The sequence below is a fragment of the Artemia franciscana genome, chromosome 4 (assembly GCF_032884065.1).
Source record: "Artemia franciscana chromosome 4, ASM3288406v1, whole genome shotgun sequence".
In the NCBI taxonomy this organism is placed as follows: domain Eukaryota; kingdom Metazoa; phylum Arthropoda; class Branchiopoda; order Anostraca; family Artemiidae; genus Artemia; species Artemia franciscana.
This window is the reverse complement of record NC_088866.1, coordinates 48,402,124-48,424,043: the sequence shown is the minus strand read 5'-3', so window position 1 is coordinate 48,424,043 and position 21,920 is coordinate 48,402,124. Positions and strand designations below refer to the sequence as shown.

The 21,920-nt window shown below is 38.3% G+C and overlaps 1 protein-coding gene across 2 annotated transcripts in view; it reads left to right on the top strand.

Annotated features, from left to right (window-relative positions):
* Positions 1-21,920, top strand: part of LOC136026533 (calsyntenin-1-like) — a 241,190-nt gene that overhangs the window by 7,812 nt on the left and 211,458 nt on the right. For both annotated transcript variants that reach the window (XM_065703206.1, XM_065703207.1), the window contains exon 2: positions 21,005-21,103. In XM_065703206.1, coding sequence (XP_065559278.1) covers positions 21,037-21,103 — 67 coding nt within the window. In that variant the 5' untranslated portion in view covers positions 21,005-21,036. The remainder of the gene's footprint in view (positions 1-21,004; positions 21,104-21,920) is intronic.

The window sequence follows — 21,920 nt, the reverse complement described above, 5'->3', positions numbered from 1 at the left end:
GATTCAAATAATCGTCTTAATTGTTGCTGAGTAAGGAAAACATCAGGGTGTTGTTGTTGTTGTCCTTGAAAGCTTTGAAAACTTTTTGAAGGTTATCATTGCTTCAAAACTTTTTCCATAACCCATCTTTTTGTTACTGGTGGATATGAGGTTGGAAAAACCTGAGACCCTCTGTGATGTGTTCTGGGCATCTTCTTTGGCCATTCTAACATGATATGCATGATACCAGTTAAATTTATACCAAGGAGATTCACAGAGACCAATAAGTGTCAAAAGATGAGTAAGCACAAGAAGCACAAAATATTATCCATCCTTTGCACTGCCTACAAGCTGCTGCTTGATATCTTCTACTGTCCAGAGAGTGATGCTTCAAAACTTCAAGCAGAGCATGTGCAATGTCTAATCCTGTATGCCCACTAACAAGTGGTAAGTCCACAACAAAAGAATCATGACATCCAGAAAGAAAAGAATTAATACCAACAATCTGGAGCGTTTGCCCATTAGGCACCATCTTGTCAGCAATTATAGTAAATGGTGGTGGCCATTTAATAGCAGGTAGGTTTGTACTAAGACATCATTGCAGTTGGGAGTCAATAACTTTGGCAAAAATTGGGGTAAGACTTGCAACAAACATGCAACTTTGTTTCAGTTTACCTATAGGAAGGTCTTTCAAGCTATCAAAGAATTATATTGCCTTTGTATTGGAAATGGGAACCATGACCCACTATAAGCTGTCAATAAGTATTCAGACCACAGATCAACCCTATTCTCTGGTTTCTACCCATTAGTTGATCTGCTTTGGACTTTCTAGTAGCATCATATAGCAAACTTTGCTTATGAGCAGACAATTCTAGATGAAGGACTATTTTCATCTATAGATTTTGGAACTCTCGAGGTTGATTTGAGTCAGTAAAGGTAGTTCCAACTGAAAAATTGTAAGGGGTTGGATTAGTGTTGGTCCAAGTTAAACACTTGGTCCAAAGCTCAGTCCCTTTGTCAAGAACTAAAAACTTAAACTGCTTGTCTAAAAGAATCTGAAGACTTGTTCTTGTTTTGGCACGTGTGTCAATATCACTGAAGCTTTGGAATTGTTAATACTGCTATGTTTGATATCTTCTAATACAGAGCTTGATGATGATGTTTTTTTGTTCTGAGGCTTCTGCGGAAGAGCTTTTATCATACTTATAACTAACACTAATTGGTCTTACTCTATGGTCACTGCTCAATTGGTGCCATTAGTTCTGGGTAGTTTCTGGGGATAGGCTGGTGTATAGGGTGCTGGAGGGTTAGAGATAACTACTGGGCTCACATTGGTTGGTTTTTGGTTTCTTATAGACTTATTGACTGTTCTGTGAACATGATTGTCTGGCCTTTTCAATTGATTCATTTTCTGAATGAGGAAGTAAGTCAAGCTTAGACAATGAGCACTCAGCTACTGAACTGGGTGGTAGGGTTGAACTAAGTATGCTACCAGAATACAGCTATATAAAGTAAATCACAACCTGGAGAAACTGTCTTTTCAGAAGTATTTTCACCCTTTAAAAATAAATACCACAAGAGGACACCAAGAAAAAATATTAAAACCCATTGAAGTAAATAGATCAACAGCCAATTTTTGGAGTGTCCAAGCAGTGGTCGACTGGAACTCACTCCCAGAAATAGTTGTAAAATCTGAAACCTTAAATAGTTTTAAAAATGGCCTGGATCAATTTTGGAGAGAACATTTTTATGCACATGACTCATAGACTAGGGTAATGGAGACCTTTACCCTTGGTTTAAATTGCAAGAACCAGATAGCCATTGATTCAGAGGAACACAATTTTGATAGAAAAACTGATGGCTGTCTAGAGAATGCTGATACAGGGCCATGTCCATAATGGCACTGAGGATTCAGTAAAAAAAAGTGACTGGAAATTTGGTGAAAGCACTAGAATTTATTATTCCTCTTTTAATCCAAAAGACGAATTAGGGTGTTTTTTGGCAATATTGTCTTAGACTGTGTTGTTAGCAGCCAGATACCTTGGAGTACCGACAGTGAACAAGGCACTTTGAAGCTGAATGTGTGTCTTACAAAAAGCAAAAATGAAGCAGTTGGTGAAGTTGTAAATGTTTTAGATTGCAGTTCGATGGTAAACAAGTTTTTGTCAAAACAAGGTAACCAATACTTTAGATCAGCTTAGGTATTTACAGACAGACATGCTAGCATCATAAGAACCCTGAATCAATTGGATAAATTTTGGTAAATGGTTCATGACTATTTTCAGGATTTTAGCTGGGTCCTCAGTGTATCAGTCCAGAACTAAAGAACATCATATGAAATTATAACATATGAACATCATATGAACATCATAGAAAATTAGCACACTCGCAAACCCTACTGCCGGAATTTCCGCTTTTTAAGTTTCCCCCAATTTTCCCAGGTATTAAGATGCAATACCTATCTTCGAATTGGATTGGTCCCTATCCAGTTACTTTTTCAAGTTGAATCAATGGAAGTAATTTAATAGATTTTTTCTGGAGTTTTGCTGTATTTTGGAAGAGATACACGTCACCTGTTAAAAAAATAATACCGAAAACAAAAACAGCTCTTTGTGACACTTGGTATTAACCAAATGACATATAGCAATTGCAAGTTTTGTCAGTCTATCTCTCTGTCTGTCTGTCTGCTGGTCCCAGTTTTGCTAGTTTAGGCACTTCCAGATACGCTAGGACGATTAAATTTGACAGGCGTATCAGGGACCAGACCAAATTAAATTGGAAATAGTTGTTTCCCCAATTCGACCATCTGGGGGGGGAGTGGGGGGACGGTTAATTTGGGAAAATTAGAAAAATGATGTTTAACTTACAAACGGGTGATCAGATCTTAATGAAGTTTGATTTTTAGAAGGATATCGTGTCTCAGAGCTCCTATTTTAAATCCCGAACGGATCCAGTGACATTGGGGGGAGTTGGAGGGGGAAAACTAAAATCTTGGAAAATGCTTAGACTGGAGGGATCAGGATCAAACTTGGTTGAAAAACTAAGCACAAGGCCTAGATACGTGATGGACATAACCGGAACGGATCTGCCCTCTTTGGGGGAGTAGGAGGGAGGGTTAATTCTAAAAAAAATTAGAAAAAATGAGGTATTCTTAACTTATGAAGGAGTGATCATATCTTAATGACATTTCATATTTCGAAGGACCTCGTTACTCAGATCTCATATTTTAAATCCCGACCGGATCCATTGTTATTGGAGGTAGTTGGGGAGGGGACCGGAAATCTTGGAAAAGGCTTAGAGTGGAAAGATTCAGAAAAATTTCAAAAAACTGAGGCATTTGTAACTTACGAACAGGTAATCAGATCTTAATGAAATTTGATATTTAGAAGGGTCTTGTGCTTCAGAGCTCTAATTTTAAACCCCGATGAGATCGGATCGGACGAGATTGAATGGAGTTTGAAGGGAAAACCAGAAATCTTGGAAAATGTGAAAATTGAGGTATCTTTATCTTACAAATGGGTGATTGGATCTTAATTAAACTTGATATATAGGAAGATCTTATGTCTCAGATGCTCCATTTTCAATTTGAATCGGATCTGGGGACATAGGGGGTTGGAGGGGGGAAATAGAAATCTTGGAAAACACTTAGAGCAGAGAGATCAGGATGAAACTTGATGGGAAGAATAAGCACAAGTTCTAGATACGTGATTGACATAATTGGAAGGGATTCGCTCTCTTTGGGGGAGTTGGGGGGGGGGGTGTTAATTCGGACAAATTAAAAAAAATTCAGGTATTTTTAACTTAAGACTGAGTGACCAGATCTTAATGAAATTTGATATTAGAAGGAATTCATTTCTCCCAGCTCCTATTTTAAATACTGACCAGATCTGGTGACATTAGGGGATTTGGAGGGGGAAACCGGAAAGCTCGGAAAACGCTCAGATTGGAGAGATTGGGATGAAACTTGGTGGGAAAAACAAGCAAATGTCATAGATACGTGACTGATGTAACCGGACTGGATCCGCGTTCTTCGGGGGAGTCAGGGGGTGTCCAGTGCTTTGGCAAGTTTGGTGCTTCTGGATGTGCTAGGACGATGAAAATTGTTGGGCGTTTCAGGGACCTGCAGAGATTGACTTGATAAAGTTGTTTCCCCTATTCGACCATCTGGGGGGCTGAAAGGAGAGGAAAAATTAGAAGAAATGAGGTATTTTTAACTTACGAGTGGGTGATCGGATTTTAATGAATTTTGATATTTAGAAGGACCTTGTGTATCAGAGCTCGTATTTTAAATCCCGACCGGCATTAAGCCTCTGATTTTCCTTTTAAATCAATCTATTGATTCTTAGCATTTTGGTACAGCTCATGCCATATGAGCTCTTGGCTCATGGCTTTTCCAACCTCGTCACAAGTGCCATATGGGCTCTTGTTTTTGTTTTGTAGTTACTCTTTTTTAGAGTTTCGGTTCCCGTTAGGTTGAGTTAATTTCAGTTCATTTTCACAAATTGTTTGATCAATCTTCAAACACATATATCAAGTGGCAGAATAAGAAATAAAGACCAACCATTTGTAAAATTAATTCTATTGTTTTTTTTTCTTTGGATTAGCCTTATTCTAATGCACTAATTTGATTTATTTTGTAAAATTTCATTCACTTGCTTAATAACTTTTTCAGACCATAAAAAGATCCTAGAATGTATTTGAACTACTTGATTAAGCAAGGTTGCCCCCAAAAATATTGCAGGGGGGAGGTCACCAGGAAAGCAATGGTGAGGAGAGGAGGAGGAAGGGAGTATATTTGAATAAAATGCTATGTGAAAAATGATTTTCTAAAGGAAAAAAGAAAATTACTTAATTTTTACATACCAAATGAAGCAAAATTCAATACATTTTTAAATAGTGAAGATTCCTGGCAAAACATAAATCCCTTTAATTGGTAATTATGTATTATACCACCAACACTTAAGAAATAAAGTTATGTTAATTCTAATGAAAAATGCCAAACATTATGAAAATATAATATTTTAGAAACAACTTGGGCTATGTATTTGCACATTAGGAGGGGTGGGGGAGGGGGCTGACCTTACCAACCAATCCCGCATGCAAATTAATGTTCAAATATATTGCCCAAATTATATAATTCCATTGTATTCTGTCACTGTCACTTGTTTTCAACTGAATGTGAGCCAATTGTTGCTTAATACAGACTAATAAAATCGATTTGTTCTTGAGTTTTACACTGCATAAAATTGAGTGTTGGTGGTGTAATGCATAAGAACCATTTAATCTATCATGCATTCAATGCTCAAAAACTAAAGTAAAACAAAATAAGACTCAAACTAAATTGCAGAAAATAAGAGAAAAAGGTATCATCTTAAAGGGTCCATTTAATTTCTGAGTAAAACAACAGTCATATTTTGAAAGAGCATGAAAAAAGGTCTTGAATGGTATCTTCATCTAATTCATAGCTCAATAATGAAAATATCTTCAAATTTATCGCAAAATCCCCTCCCCTCTCTCTGCATACGTACCATGCTTTCCCTTTTTAATTTTAGAATAATTTTTCAATCTAACTCTCTTATGTTTTCAGACCTTTGAAAATTAAACAGAATTGCAAAAGAAAGCAAAATTTGAATTCATGGTCCAGGTGTCTAAAATAACCCTCTTTGCATCAATGCTCAGAATTACACTGAACATAAAATTGTTCAAATGAAATTCTTTACCAAGAAGAAGTGTTTCAAAGAAATTTTTCGTTCTTTGAGGAAATGGTATGGTTTGAGGAATTGTTTATACAATCCAGAGTTATTGATTCATCATGAACCAACTAATAAAAAAAAGGCAATTAAAAATCTTTTGAAAATTGTCATATTTACTTCAAGTCATTAGCATCACTTTTGTTTAAAACCCTGTACTTGTAAACTGAACCCAACCATGACGAAATCAAGAACCAGAAAAGCTCATGGGAAATGTATAATTTGGGCTCTATATTTGAGTGTTATAGAGGAGGGGAAGACAAGGTATGGAGAAAGTTCCAAATCAGCTGCCTGTCAGTAGCAGAATTTGACAGACTTCCAAAAGCTGCCAACACTGCAGCATTATGGACTAACCCGCTTGTTTATGCTTATATTGCTTGTGCTTATACATTGCTTGCTTGTGCTTATATTTATAACATTGCTTGCTTGTGCTTATATTTTGTATTTGTTCTAGGTGCTTGGGTTTATAATAAACTATAAATAGTCAAATGCTACATGGTGTCAGACGTCATGGAGATCACCTACCCGTCAATAAACTGGAATGCAGACAACCTCGACTCAGAATGGACTGCATTCGAAAACCACGCAAAGCTTATGTGCCAAGGCCCCCTTGCTGACAAGTCTGAGAAAGTAGCATGTGCCTACCTCTTAATCTGGGTTGGTGCACAAGGCAGAGAAATCTTCAGCACTTTTGAGCTTGCGGATGAAGAGAAGGACAAAATCGAGATCTACTTCAAGAAGTTTAGAGACTATGCTGCCCCCAAAAAGAATCAAGTGTTCTCCCGCTATGTTTTTCAGAAAAGAGACCAGAACAACACAGAAAGTACTGACAAATACATAACAGAGCTCAAGATTCTAGTTAAACCATGCGGATACTTAAGTGAAAGTGAGATGGTAAGAGACAAAATAGTTAGTGGAGTCAGAAATCCTAAACTACGTGAAAAACTATTAGCCGTCGGTGACAGCCTTACTCTGGCCCAAGCTGTCACAATATGTCGAGCTCACGAGTCAACCCAAGCACAACTAAAGACATTCGAACAAAAGGAAATAAAACAAGAAGTGGATGCTGTTGCAAAGAGTCGCTCCAGCTTCTCACTTGAAAAGACAGAGTGCTACTTTTGTGGCGGAAATTACTCACCCCAGCATGTGTGTCCTGCAAAAGGGAAAACATGTGCCAAGTGTAAAAAACAAAACCATTTTGCAAAAGTCTGCAAAAGTAAGGCGGTGAATATCGTTGGAAATGAGGCCACAAACACTCCAGCATTCACCAGTGACCTGTACAACCAGGAAGAAACAGACGTGTTCCTGTATTCCATCAACAAGGACTCCAGCAAGGATGAAATCTTAGCTGAGATTTCTGTTTGTGGGCAGATCCACATTGATTTCAAGATCGATACGGGTGCTCAGGTCAACATCCTGCCTTCACAGTACCTGGACAAGCTGTCGCCAAAGCCAAAGCTGCTGAAAGCCACGCAACGCCTCACCAGCTACTGTGGATCGACAATACCCTATGTAGGAGTCTGCAATATTCCTTGTCACTACAAAAATGGGCCTACACAGCAACTCACCTTTTATGTGGTTGAGTCAAACACCACACCTATAATTGGGTTTAAAGCAAGCAAAGACATGAACCTGATCAAGCTTGTTCTGAACATTGAAAAATCACCAGTCAGCGTATATAGTGATGTTTTCAAGGGTATAGGCAAACTCGAAACAGAGTGTGAAATATACTTAAAAGACAATGCAACACCCACAGTACATCCAGCTAGGAAAATACCGCTAGCCTTAAAGCAGAAGCTCAAGACCGAGTTGGAGCGCCTAGAAAGTCTCGATATCATCAAAAAGTTCAGTGAGCCAACAGACTGGGTTAATGCCATGGTCATGGTGGAGAAAAAAGATGGTGGTGTGAGACTATGCATCGATCCTGTTGACCTAAACAAGGCGATAAAACGCCCCTACTATCCGGTCCCATCTTTTGAGGATGCCGTTGCTGAACTGGATGGAGCAGCAGTATTCAGCAGGCTTGATGCCCGCTCAGGCTACTGGATACTCCCACTTTCCACGCGATCCTCCTACTATACAACCTTCAGCACTATCTACGGCCGATACAGATGGAAGAGATACCCCTTCGGCCTAGTGTCTGCGCAAGACGAGTTCCAGAGAAAAATGGAAGAGGCGTTTGAAGGATTGGAAGGTATCAGAATACTTGTAGATGATATTCTGGTATATGGAAAGAACCGCGAGGAGCACGACCAGAGACTATCCGCCGTTCTTAGAAGAGCCAGAAAAAAAAGAATCCGCTTCAACAGTGAAAAATGCGAATTTTCCAAAGATAAAGGCAAGTACTTTGGACATATCATTAGCAGAGACGGGATAAAACCAGACCCAGAAAAGATTAGGGCTATACAAGACATGCCAAGCCCACAGTCTAAAGAAGAGCTACAGACACTATTAGGAATGCTCAACTTCCTATCGAAATACATACCCGACCTATCCTCGAAAAATAAGCCACTGAGAGATCTTACTAAAGCCACCGATTTCAGATGGGAAACCGATCACGAAGCAAGTATGAAAGAGATCAAGAGCTGCATTTCAGAAAATCTAGCTTTCTTCGACCATAAATGCAAAGTAGTCGAACTCAAGGTTGACGCTTCAAAGCATGGACTTGGAGCTGAGCTCTCCTCAAATGGGAAGATCGTAGGATTTGCATCTAGGGCCCTTAGCACGACTGAACAGAACTATTCTCAACTAGAGAAGGAACTGTATGCGATCGTGTTTGGGTGCAAACACTTCCATCACTACATCTATGGAAGAAAAACCATCGTGACAACAGATCATCGCCCATTAGAGACCATCTTATCAAGACCACTCCATATGGCACCAGCACGACTACAGCGAATGATGATTCAGATCCAGCCATACGACATCGAAGTACACTATAGCCCGGGGTCAGATATCCCAGTCCCAGATGCACTCTCTCGACTACACCTGCCAGACGTTGATACCAAAATGCAGAATGACATCGAAGTTTTTGTGCATACAGTGATGAAATCCTTGCCAGTGAGCGACTCCAAACTAGACGAAATACGCCGCGAGACAGAAAAAGACACTCAACTCAAGGCAGTCAAAGAACTCATACTCAAAGGATGGCCCGGTACACGCCAGTCGTGCCGAACAGATGCCGTTCGATTCTGGAATATCAAAGACGAACTAGCAATCCACGATGGGTTAGTTTTGAAAGGTCAACGAATCATCGTACCCCATCCTCTCAGAACCAACATAATTCATCAGCTACACTCAGCACACCTTGGGATCGACAAAACCAAACAGCGCGCCCGGATGATTGTGTACTGGCCAGGGATGAACGCTGACATTGAGTCCTTCGTCCAAAAATGTGAAACATGTGCTAAATTTGCAGCAAATAATCAAAAGGAACCGTTGATTAGCAACCAGCCGCCCTCACTCCCGTGGCAACACATTGGCATTGACCTTTTCGACTGGAACAAGACCTGCTATCTCATCACTGCCGACTATTATAGCAGATACTTTGAAATAGACAAATTGTCAAGTCAGACATCAACCGCAATCATCGACAAACTGAAAGGCAACTTCGCACGTTTCGGAATCCCTCAGCTGATAACTTCAGACAACGGCTCACAACTTTTCTCACAAGAGTTCCGAGATTTTGCGCAAGAGTGGGGAATTAGTCTGAAAACCTCCAGCCCCATCTATCCGAGATCAAACGGTCTGGTGGAGAAATCAGTACAAACCTGCAAACGGATACTAACCAAAGCGAAAGAAAGTGGAAACGACCCACATATTGCACTTCTAGAATATAGAAACAGCCCAGTTGACGGCCATGCCTCACCTGCTCAACTCCTCATGAGCCGCCAGCTACGGTCAGTCCTACCATCAACATACAACCAGCTAAAACCAAGAGTCACCCCCCTTCAGACCTTCCTACAACACAGATCGAAGGAACAGGAAAGACAGAAACGCTATCACGATAAGACTGCGAAACCGCTACGTGAACCTCAACTGGAAGACCAAGTTTTTATCCAGAAGAAAACAAACGGCCCCTGGACCAAAGCGAAAATCATATCATGCCATGAGAACCCCAGATCATACGTAGTGGAGACAGAAGACGGTTCCAGGCTGCGACGAAATAGAGTCCATATCTCCCGCCATTCCTTTCCCGTAGCCAAGGAAGAGGTCAGAATCCAGCCCACATCACAGGACAAAAGCAATGATATATCCCATCCCATCTTAACCGAATCACCCCAGCCAATCCGCACAGACATCGAAACCTCGCCAAGAAATGTTCCGTTACCAAGAGAAGAAGATGAACCTTCTGACCCACCCCTTGTCGCACCAACCATCGTTCCTACGCCTGAAAATGCCGCTCCCGACTGCCCAGCCACAGGGACTAAATCCCCTACCACTACATCAAAGGTGATGCCGCACACCCGCAGCGGCAGAGTGGTTAGGCCACCTAAAAGGCCGGATTTGTAGGCAGACCGCCTTTCATGAAAAGAAGGGAGATGCAGCATTATGGACTAACCCGCTTGTTTATGCTTATATTGCTTGTGCTTATACATTGCTTGCTTGTGCTTATATTTATAACATTGCTTGCTTGTGCTTATATTTTGTATTTGTTCTAGGTGCTTGGGTTTATAATAAACTATAAATAGTCAAATGCTACAAACACTTCAGTACAATTTGTGTTTTGACAGCTTTTCTTTAAGCAAATTTTTTCTTATGTAAAAATGATATTTTCAGACAAAATCTGCCAACAAATTCGAAAACTTCCAAGTAGCATTGCTACTTTGCTACCCCAATTTTTGCATGTTAGTCTCCATTGCAAATGAATGTTAAATTTGGATTCAGGATGCAATTCTGACTATAGAGCTAAGTTCAAACTTTACCCCCCCCCCCTTTATAATGTACAAATATATACCCTGAACTGGTATAAATAGGGGTGGTGGCAGAGGAAATTCACTCCAAGAGCAACTATTATATTTGGAAAGACCTTAAAAAAGGCACTGGATGGTATGTTCACTTTGTTCATTGGTCAATAATATGAGCTGCTAAATATTTACTATCTGGAATTTTACCCTAATTTGTTCTAACTTGCAAGAATAATAATTGTAATTTTAACCTAAGGTGCATCCCATACAGTGAGATTTAATCATGGACAAAATATATACAGTTATTCTGCTTCACAAAAGAACTGAATCATTCGATTGAATGTATCCATGATAGAGTCTGTGTATGGATTATTTACTCTGTTCTTACCTTAGGATTCCATATAGGCTACAAGATGGGCAGCATTTTCCAAGTTTTGGCTTAGGTTTAAAGTATTTATCTATGATTTGGCTCCAATTTGGCTATCCAACTTTCCTTGTGTTGTATGGCCTAGAGTCAAAATATGCAAGTTAATCACATTTTAGGCTACTAAGAATATTTATAAAAATCTAATGGTGAAAAAAAGTCAACTTTCTGGGTGATATAGTCGAGGTTGGTGTAAGTCTATATTAGGGACTATTGAGAAGGAAACATGTTAAGAAAACAATTCTTTATTTGTAATATGTAGGATAATACCTAATTTTGGCCATTATATATTTGCACATTAGGGAGGTAGCAGACCTGCCATCAAAATGTGTTAATTACAAGTATTCTGCATATTATGAAGTATTAATTTCTTAACATATTTCCTTCTCAATCGTTCCTAATCTAGACCCATACTGCTACTACCACTAACAACTCACTGCAGTACCAAGCTGACTAAGCCAACGCAGCTATGCACTCTCCTTTATCTCATCTCTTTAACACCCCCTCCCTCTGTATGCCACCCCAGGATTTTTTCATTCCACTTAAATCTTTCCTTATACATCCCCCTGCTCCTAATGGGGATGACCTGTTTGTTGTTTGGCTTTAGACAGTCAGCCAAAAAGGACAATTTGTCGTCCTTCATCTAGAAAAAGAGCCTTAGCCATCCCAACCTTTCACTCATTATGGCCCTAGAAAGTAAGATTGAACCTTACTTCATAAGATTTGTGCTAGAAAAATGAAATCTTGAGAAACTCCTAAAGTGAGACAGAAGGAAAATGTGCTAAGCCTTATACCTTTTCTCAATCTCAATTTGTAAAAGGTTTAAAGATTTGAAAACAATTTTCTTAAATTTAGGAGAAAAGCCTTGATATGGCGCAAAATCTTGCTGAGATAATAGGAGTTGACCTCTAGCTTATAGAATTATCCTTTCAAGTCTTAATTTTCAAAACCAGAGCAAAAAAAAAAATTCTGAAAAATTTAAAACGCACCCCTTCAGGTATCTCTCTCCCTCCCTAACTGCAAAACAATCAGAGTGCCCCATCGTAGAGGTTTTTGTGCCTTTATAGGTTTTTTGATTTGTCCATTGCTTTCAGCTCTAAATTGGTACTTGGTGAAATCTGAGGAAGGTAAGCAGGAAGGGTATACAAAAGCCCAGGATAGCTGGCCCAACCCTCCAATACACTTCCTCACTGAAGGGCCGTGAAACAGAGATCAGCACTGCCTGTATGGCTGGTTTGAGGGTCTAGTGCTGTTATACTTACAGACTAACATTACTTACAGATAGTATTTGTTACTGGGAAACATACTGACATTTTTTGCTGGATTGTCTGGGGGAATTTTCAGTGGGGAGAAAATTTTTAGGAATACTGTAATTTTCTTTCAGTGGGCATTCATTTTCCTTGGGTGTATTTTCCAGGGGGGAGATAAATGCCTAGAAGTGTTGCAGTACAAATAAATACTATTTTATCTAAAAATCATTATAAAAACATAAATGAAGATGGTAAGAAAGATGAAAATAATAAACTAGTCAAAATGAAAATTGTACACTATGAAAATAGTGAATGTTTTGTGTCCACTGAAAATGGTAATAAACCTTTCTTCAAGATAATGTCTGGTGTCAGAAGGGATGTTTCCTATCCCCATTCCTGTTTGTTATTGTCAGGAACTATATTCTAAGGCAGTATGAACCCTTTGCTTTCTTTTTGATATCACGAGTTTACTTTAGTAAGCATCTGGTTGCTAAATAAAGAGCTCAGCTGACATTAAAATGCAAAGATGAAATATGGCTCAGTAGGAAATGCTTTATGCACTTGAAGCTCTGCCTCGTGGATAGGAATGCGTTGTGCATTCTCCACTATGTAAGTGAATGCTGGAAACTAAATGCCCAACTGGAAAACATTTTCTAACCTTTAGAACATGTGTCTTAGAAGAATACCATGCGGAACACATGGCAAGGAAAGGTCACAAACCTAGGAGTTTGCCAGAAAACCAATCCACCATTAGTTACTGACCTTTTGAAACATAGGAGATGGACTTCATGGCCATGTCCCTTGTATACCAGGGGGTCGACTCCCATGCACGCTTTATGAGTGGAACCCTGAAGGAAGGCGCAAAAAAGGTCATCCAAGACACAACTTCCAATGGCAGTATGGATAGGATCTGAGTAGAATGGAGATCTCTCTTCCATCACAGTGGGAGGACATCAGATCCTATTCATACTGCCATTGGAAGTTGTGTCTTGGATGACACAGTGTCTCTTCAACCACGGTGTGAGCACGTCAGGGCTGCAAATCAGCTCCGTGATTTCTGGCAAGGTTTTGCAAATGCCCGTGTACTCTGGAGGATCCATGGTAAAAACAACTTCTTTCATCCAGGGTATGAACCAGGGCTTAATATGGAAGCCTATCTAAAGCTGACAGTCCATTGACATTGGCATGGTTGTCAGTATATTTTACTCCTTCTGTTAGTTGACTCCTTATCATAAAACCTGTACTTTTTGTTTGTGACATAATGGTCTAGTTTAAGATTTCCTCTTGTGTGGTCTTCCATATGGACACTTTCCATCTGTTATTCCTTCAACTGTTGTTTCAGGGACCATTCAGGGACCACTCTTTTGGCACATAAAAGTTACTGCATTATTTAATTTGAGTTAGCAAAAACTACTACTCTGATTTCATTTCCATTAGCATCCTAGATTGCTTGTCAAATCTTGTCTTCTCACAAATATAGGTTTTGCAGCTTTCTAATAGTCTTGAATATCAGACAGAAATTCAAGCCAGCTTGACTAGCTAGATCTTAAACATTTTATTATAATTTCCCATCCATGCATCCAATTACCGTATATTTAACAGTTTTGTATTCTGCCAATGAATTAGTAATGCTATTATCTTAATGAAATTATGGATTTACAAATATGGAAAACTGTGAAACTCCTGGTTTTTATGGTAAATACCAAGTGGTATATAGGGATCGCAGATTCTGTTGGTCCCAGTTTTTCTAGTTTAGGCACTTCCAGATAAGCTAGGATGATGAAATTTGGAAGGCATATCAGGGACGAGACCAAATTAATTCCCCGATTCGGTGATCTGGGGGGGTGGGAGGACGGTTAATTCAGAAAAATTAGGTATTTTTAACTTACGAACGGGTGATCGGATCTTACTGAAATTTGATATTTTGAAGGATATCATGTCTCAGAGCTCTCGTTTTGAATCCTGACCGGATCTGGTGACATTGGGGAGAGTTGGAGGGGGGAAACTAAAATCTTGGAAAACGCTTAGACTGGAGGGATCAGGATCAAACTTGGTAGAAAAATTAAGCACAAGTCCTCGAAACGTAATTGACATAACTGGAACGGATTCGCTTTTTTTGGAGGAGTTGGGGGAGGGTTAATTCTGAAAATTAGGAAAATGAGGTATTCTTAAATTACGAAGGAGTGATTGGATCTTAAGACTGGGAGGAATTGGAGGGGGGAACCGAAAATATTGGAAAACGCTTGAAGTGGAGGGACCGGGATAAAACTTGGTGGGGAAAATAAGCACATTGACACAGCCGGAACGGATTCGATCTCTTTGGAGGAGTTGGGGGGAGGGTTAATTCTGAAAAATTCGAAAAGATGAGGTATTTTCAACTTACGAAGGAGAGATCGGATCTTAATGAAATTTCATATTTAGAAGGAACTCGTAACTCAGATCTCTTATTCTAAATCCCGACCGGACCCAGTGTCATTTCGGGGAGCTTTTTTTTGGGGGAGGGGGGGGCAGAAATATTTGAAAGTGCTTAAAGCGGAGAGATCAGGATGAAACTTGGGGGAAAGAATAAGCAGAAGTCCTAGATACGTGATTGACATAACCGGACTGAATCCGCTCTATTTGGGGGAGTTGGAGGGGGTGTTAATTCGATAATAGAAAAATTGAGGTATTTTTAACTTACGAACAGGTGATCGGATTTTAATGAAATTTGATATTTAGAAGAAAATCGTGTCTCAGAGCTCTTATTTTAAATTCCGACCGGATCCGGTGACATTGGGTGGAGTCGGAGGGGGAAACCTAAAATCTTGGAAGACGCTTTGAGTGGACGGATCGGGGTGAAACTTGTGGGAAAAATAAGCACAAGTCCTAGATACGTGATTGACATAACTTGAATGGATACGTTCTCTTTGGGGGAGGGTTAATTATGAAAAATTAGAAAAAAATGAGGTATTTTAACTTACGAAGGATTGATCAGAATCATATTTAGAAGGAACTCGTAACTCAGGTCTCTCATTTTAAATCCTGACCGGATCCAGTGTCATTGGGGAGTTAGGGAGGCCGGAAATCTTGTTAAACGCTTAGATTGGAGAGATCAGGATGAAACCTGGTGGGAAGAATATACAAAGGTCCTAGATACGTGATTGATATAACCGGACTGAATCCGCTCTCTTTGGGGGAGTTGGAGGGGTTTTTAACTCGGAAAAATTAGAAAAATAGAGGTATCTTTAACTTAAGAGCGGGTGACCGTTCTTGTGGTATTTTTAAATTTGATATTTAGAAGGAACTCATGTCTCAGCTCTTATTTTAAATCCCGACCGGCATTACGCCTCTGATTTTCCTTTTAAATTAATCTATTGATTCTTAGAATTTTGCTAGAGCTCATGCCATATGAGCTCTTGTTTTCAACGCCATCAAGTTAATAATTTGAACTTCATGGCCAAAACAACTAGAGTCCAGTCAATTGTTGTCTTCTTGAGAAAGTTTTCAAACTTTCTGCTAGTTAAGAATATAAAATTGAAAGCTAGGCCAGGTTGGTTCACCAGATTCTAAATAATACCTTAAAATATTCCACACATGGTTGGAATTCATAATTTCGATTGTTTAAAGCTTCATAAAGTGATGAATTAGTCATACAGCAAGGGAATTATGTTATCTCCAATCAGAATGGTGTCACAATTCCTACTGATAGGTAGATCTTAAATGATAAATTGAAACTTAGAATGAAATATGTATCTATGGTAATTTCAAAAATAAAAGTCAACAATGAAAGCATTGCTTGATTAGCGACCCTGTTTTGATTTTCCAAATTTCCGGTTTTGTCTGATTAATGATCTCATCAAAATGTACAGTTCTTATGTACATTATATATATATATATATATATATATATATATATATATATATATATATATATATATATATATATATATACATCTATATATATATATATATATATATATATATATATATATATATATATATATATATATATATATATATATATATATATATATATATGTATGTATATCCCCCTCTAATTCATCTAAATTGTCTGTTGAATGGCTTGGAACATAGAGTTTAAGCTGGCAGGAAGTGGACTACAAATTTGAACTTCGAAAAAACGAAATAAATCAAAAGACAGTATCAGGTGTAACAGGATTATCAAAATAGCACAACTGCAATACTTCTTTTTCTTTAGGAAATAAAACTTAAAACGAACATAAATTACTCCTAAATCAAAGCTAAAGTTTGACTCTTTCTCTCAACTCTACTTTTTAAAACAGTAAAACACTTTAGCGTAAAGAGCAGGGTATTGAAGAGGAAACAGTCCCTTTCATATACAGAGTAATTTCTGTTCGTTTTAAGTTATAATGCCGCTCCTTACTTTCAGTTAAAAAAACTAGTTTTTTTTTATTTAATTTCTGAACGTTTTTGAATTAATGCATGTTTTGATTTTGGCTCTCCGCACATGAATAATTAAAACGAAAATTGAACATTAATTAATTTTTTTGGCTAAATAGCTTTCTCATAGTTTTGTTCGGACGATTTTGATAAAAAGGAGTGGGGGAGTAGGCCTATTTCCCCTGCAATTTTTTGGTTACTTCAAAAGGCAACTAGAACTTTTAATTTTACGAACGTATTTTTTAATAAAAATTTACGTAACTCACGAAAATAACACGTAACGAACTTCTAAATTCGTATGTTTTTATTACATATATGAGGGGGTTCGCCCTCACGTCAATACCTCGATCTTTACACTAAAGATTAAATTTGGTCCCAATTCCTTAAGACTGACCCCTGGATCACAAAGGCCGTAGAATAAATAGTTGAAATTAATGAAATTTCTTTAGTGTAAAGAGCAAGGCATTAGGAGGAGGTGAACCCCTATATGCGTAATAATTTGTGTTCGTTTTAAGTTTTAATGCTGCTCCTTACTTTCAGTTGAAGAAACTTTTTCATATTTTTTTTAATTGCTCTTTTAAAAAATGCAAAAAAATCCTGCACCCCCTCCATGGAATTTCCCTTCCCCCTTCAAAAATTCCTCCATGGAAAGTTCCCCTCGTATAACGGGGGAACCGTAAAAAAATACCCCTGAAAACGTCTGTACACTTCCCACTTACCGTTACTATATGTAAACACTGGTCTTGCAGCCCCTCCCACGGGAACTGTGGGGGAGTAAGTCGTCCCCAAAGACATAGGGTATTAGGTTTTTTGACTATGCTGAATAAAATGGCTATCTCAGAATTTTGATCCGGTTACTTTGGGGAAAAAATGAGCGTGGGAGGGGGCCTAGGTTCCCTCCAATTTTTTGGGTCACTTAAAAAGGGCACTAGAACTTCTAATTCCGTTAGAATGAGCCCTCTCGCGACATTTTACGACCACTTGGTCGATATGATCACCCCTGGGGAAAAAAAACAACACAAAAAAAACAACAAACAAATAAACACCCACCCGTGATCTGTCTTGTGGCAAAAAAAAAATACAAAATTCGTATCTTTGTAGATAGGAGCTTGAAACTTCTACACAATGGTTCTTTGATACGCTGAACCTGATGGTACGATTGATTCTATGACTTTTAGGGGGTGTTTCTCTCTATTTTCTAAAATTAGGCAAATTTTCTCAGGCTCGTAACTTATATATTTAAAATCAGCATTAAAGTGCGATTCTTTTGATGTGACAAAAGAATCGCACTATTGAGCCGGGTCGCTCCTTACTACAGTTCGTTACCACGAATTGTTTGATGAATCACAAGTGGACTTTGAAGATTTTTTTAGGGGATGGGAAAGAGGATGAACTTTTTGTCTTTGATCCACTAAAGTGCTTTTGTACTATAAACTCTTTCGGGACTATACATGGATAGCAGGGCTATATCCAGGAATTTTTTTTCGGGTGGATTTTTACAAAGGGATTTTTTCGGGGGGAGGGGGTTTACACACACACACAAACTAAAAAACCGCTTATAAAATTTGTTTATATTCATTTTTGTTACGTTTTTACGAGTTGGAGAAACATTTCGAGGGGGAGAATAAAACCTCCTAATCCCCCCTGGATACGGCCTTGATGGTTAGGTAGCAATGAAAATAAAAAAACAAAACAAATCCGAAGCTATCAGAATAGTGCATCTACTATGTCTCGGGAGCGGCATAGGAGATCAAATCGAAACTTTCAAGGAGTTTGTATTTTGATGGGGGGAAGAAAGAAATCAGCCTCAAAATTTAACTTGGTGGAAGGCGCAAAGAAAAGCTGAACATAGTCTGTCTCAAATCTAATTAAAAGTTCTAGCACTAAGAGCCCAGCAGGCTAGAATCGCTTAATGGTGATAGAACAATGTTAATCGAATGACACAAGATAAACTTAGGATAATAAAACAGATTTCCACTGTATTACCTTAACTTAGGAAATTGAGGTAAAACTTCCGCGGGAGTCAGGGTGTAAAGTGGACATTAAATCTCGGACCAAGGAAAGGGGCTGATGTATACCATGAAGAAAATACATACCTTCAGGCTATGAAAATAACATATCTGCAACACACTAGAAAACAGCTTGGGGAAAGCAGCTGAAACTTTTAGATAGTGTGTAAGGGCCATAGGGACTTTTAAGCCTTGTATTTTGGGGCGATGCTACAATGTTATGTCTCTGATCCACCTAAACATTTCTGTACTGCAAGCTTCTACCAAAAATAATCTTTTCATAGTTGAAGTAGCAAGAAAAAAAAGTTGTACCAGGTTCTCAAATCAGTGCATCTGCATAATGGCGTCAATTCATGGAAACGAAATGAGGGAAGGGATAAACATATATTTTTATGAATCTAAGAAGGGGCAGTTCTATATTTTGGTTTAAATTCTTCCAATGAAAATCCTCAAAGAAAGCCATTTTTAAAAATGGCATGAAAAGGGTACATTTTACAATCTAGGAGAAAGGGAGACCGAAAAAAAACCTTTGGAGGGGGGGGTAAATGTCCCTCTCCTGCTAAATGGCATCACCATATTTGCAATTTCTTAGTAACTGCTTGGGGTATATTCATGAAGTGGAAACTATCAGCGAGTGTAATGGGACAAAATGGTCGCCAAACACTTATTTGAAGGAGGGGCAGAAGAGAAGAGTAAAAATAAACTGTCTACAATTCCGTCTAAACATTTTTTGCTCTATAAGCCACATTGGGATCAATAAATCATTCACGGTTAAGTGGCGTATTTTATCTTCTTGTTCGTTGGTGGTCTTACATGTGGGGAGAAGTGCCTGAGCCCCCATGTAGCCTCATATTAAAATATGTTTTAAATTAATGAAAATACAAGTTTCAATTAGACTATTCAATATCCGGAGCTAGGTGGCCTATATACCCATAAGTTATGCAACAAAAAATTGGACATTAAAATCAAAAGTCCAACTTAAAGCATTTAACATTAAAAAGTATTAAATATATAAAATGGATATAATACTTTAAATGATGATTTTGAATTCTGACATAGATGTTGATAGATAAGCGGTGTCAAGTGGCGTATTTTTCAAAATCCTGTGGGGAGGGGGAATTTTGTTTTTCTCAAGCGTATTTTTATTTTTGATTTTTAAAGAGAATGCCAAAAAAAATATTTCTAATTAAAATATCAAATAAGGTATTTTTAAAAACCTGAGGGGAGTAAAATAAATCTTGAGGGCGGATCTCTTTCAAAATTGCGTAGTTTCATTAAAGGGGTATATTACAGAAGGTTCGTGTAATATACACCCGTGGAAAAAACCTCCCTGAAGAAAACACCCTCCAGAATATACGTCCTAGCTAAAAGAAAGTTATTCCCAAAAATTTACTACCAACTAAAAATTACCCCAGACACCCCCCCCTGCAAAAAACTCTCCAGCGAAAAATATCCATATGTTTCCCAATAGTAAATAATATCTCTATGCAATGGACAAATTAAAAATCTTAAAAGGGCACTTAAACTTCTAGAATGGGGTTCTTTGGTTGTTTTGCAGTTTAGGAGGGAGAGAGATACCTCAAAGGGTGCATTTTAATGCCAAAACATCCCACCTCTCATTGAGTCATCAGATAGATACAGAATTAGCTATAAGGGAGAGACTAGGGGAGGGTGGAGCGTAATCCCCAGGGCTGTACCCAGGATTTTTGTTGGTGGACAGGGGTGTTTTTTTGAGGGGGGAGTACAAAATAAACTTAAACACCGCTTCCACACAAAGTTACCCGAAAAAAAATAAAGCAATAATGCATTGAAGGTCTATGGCGCTTTACTTAGGCAGTGCTACTGCGCTGCATCTGAATAGTGTGCCAAATTATGCTGTCTTTTTAAGTGGTTGATCTGATTCGTTTTATCTGATTTTGATTTATTATTATTAGTTATATGATTGTTGTTTATGATTATCATTTATTATCTACTATATCCCTTAATAATCAAGTAAGGTGTCATCTCCAACACTCCTGCCTTAGAAATTAAGTTTTCATGAGCCTTTAATGGCTACCAAAATTATTTTATCAAACAAACATTTGTCTTTTATCACCAGTTAGGGGGATTTCATTAGAAATCTTCTGCTCATTAATTCAAGGAGTGGTCCCTTTTTCTGTAATAATGGTTCCTAGATAAGGTCTTCCCACTTGCCATGCTCAAGTTATTCTCTAAAAGGTATTCACTTTTCGATGTTAGTTCATAGGAGTTCTTGGTGGATTTGGCTTTTATCTCCTATCTTACAGGTGGTTTGCTCGCTCATGGTAATCGTCTAGCTATGAAGTTTTTGTTACCGTGGACATATTTGATTGGAGTTTTTGTGACTGCTCGATGTGATATTATTGGTAAGTCTATTTTTAGTTTAAATATTGATATTTACATTTAAGCCAAAAAAGGTAAATAATTGCTTTATTATATTAAAGGTTTGGTATTGATGCTAAAAACTATGAAAAAAATATATTATATAGGTTATTTACTTCTTATAAGCGCTATAGACTCTCGAGTCCTGATGTACTGAGCTCGCCAACTGCTCAACGGTGTCAAGTCGATGCGAAACAATTAGAAGTTGAAGTTTTTATTTTAAGCAATTAACCAGAAACAAACTCATTGTAACAAAAAGCTGCATTTGGCCGACACTGCTTAACAAAGTTGTCGCTTTCTACAATAGCTATGACATTCATCATGCTCATAGAATTACGGGGTTTTGTTTGTTTGAAGTAGAGGTAGGAGTGGTATCGGCGTGTAACCCGGACTAGCATCTACGTACTTAAAATTGAGTCGGCAACGAGAAAGTAAGACAAATAAAAATAATTTTGAGTAGGGATTCTGGGAAATTCTAACATTGTAAAATTTCTCCTGTAGAGTTCACCCCTCTGGAAACTTCTCTCCTCATCGAAAAATCCCTCCCTCACTCGAAAAATATATGTAAATGTGCTAAACAAATTAGCTACATGAATATTTTGATAAGACGATTTTGGGGAGAAAAGGGCGTGGGAGAGGGACTAGTTGCCCTCCAATCTTTTGCCCGCAAACTAAGAAAGCGAACTTTCGGTGCAAAATAATATTCCCAAAATTCTGTTTTGCCCTAGTTTATTCTCAGTTCTTAGGTTATTTTTCTAACCCATGGACATAGTTACTAACATAAAAGTGGAATCTCTGGTA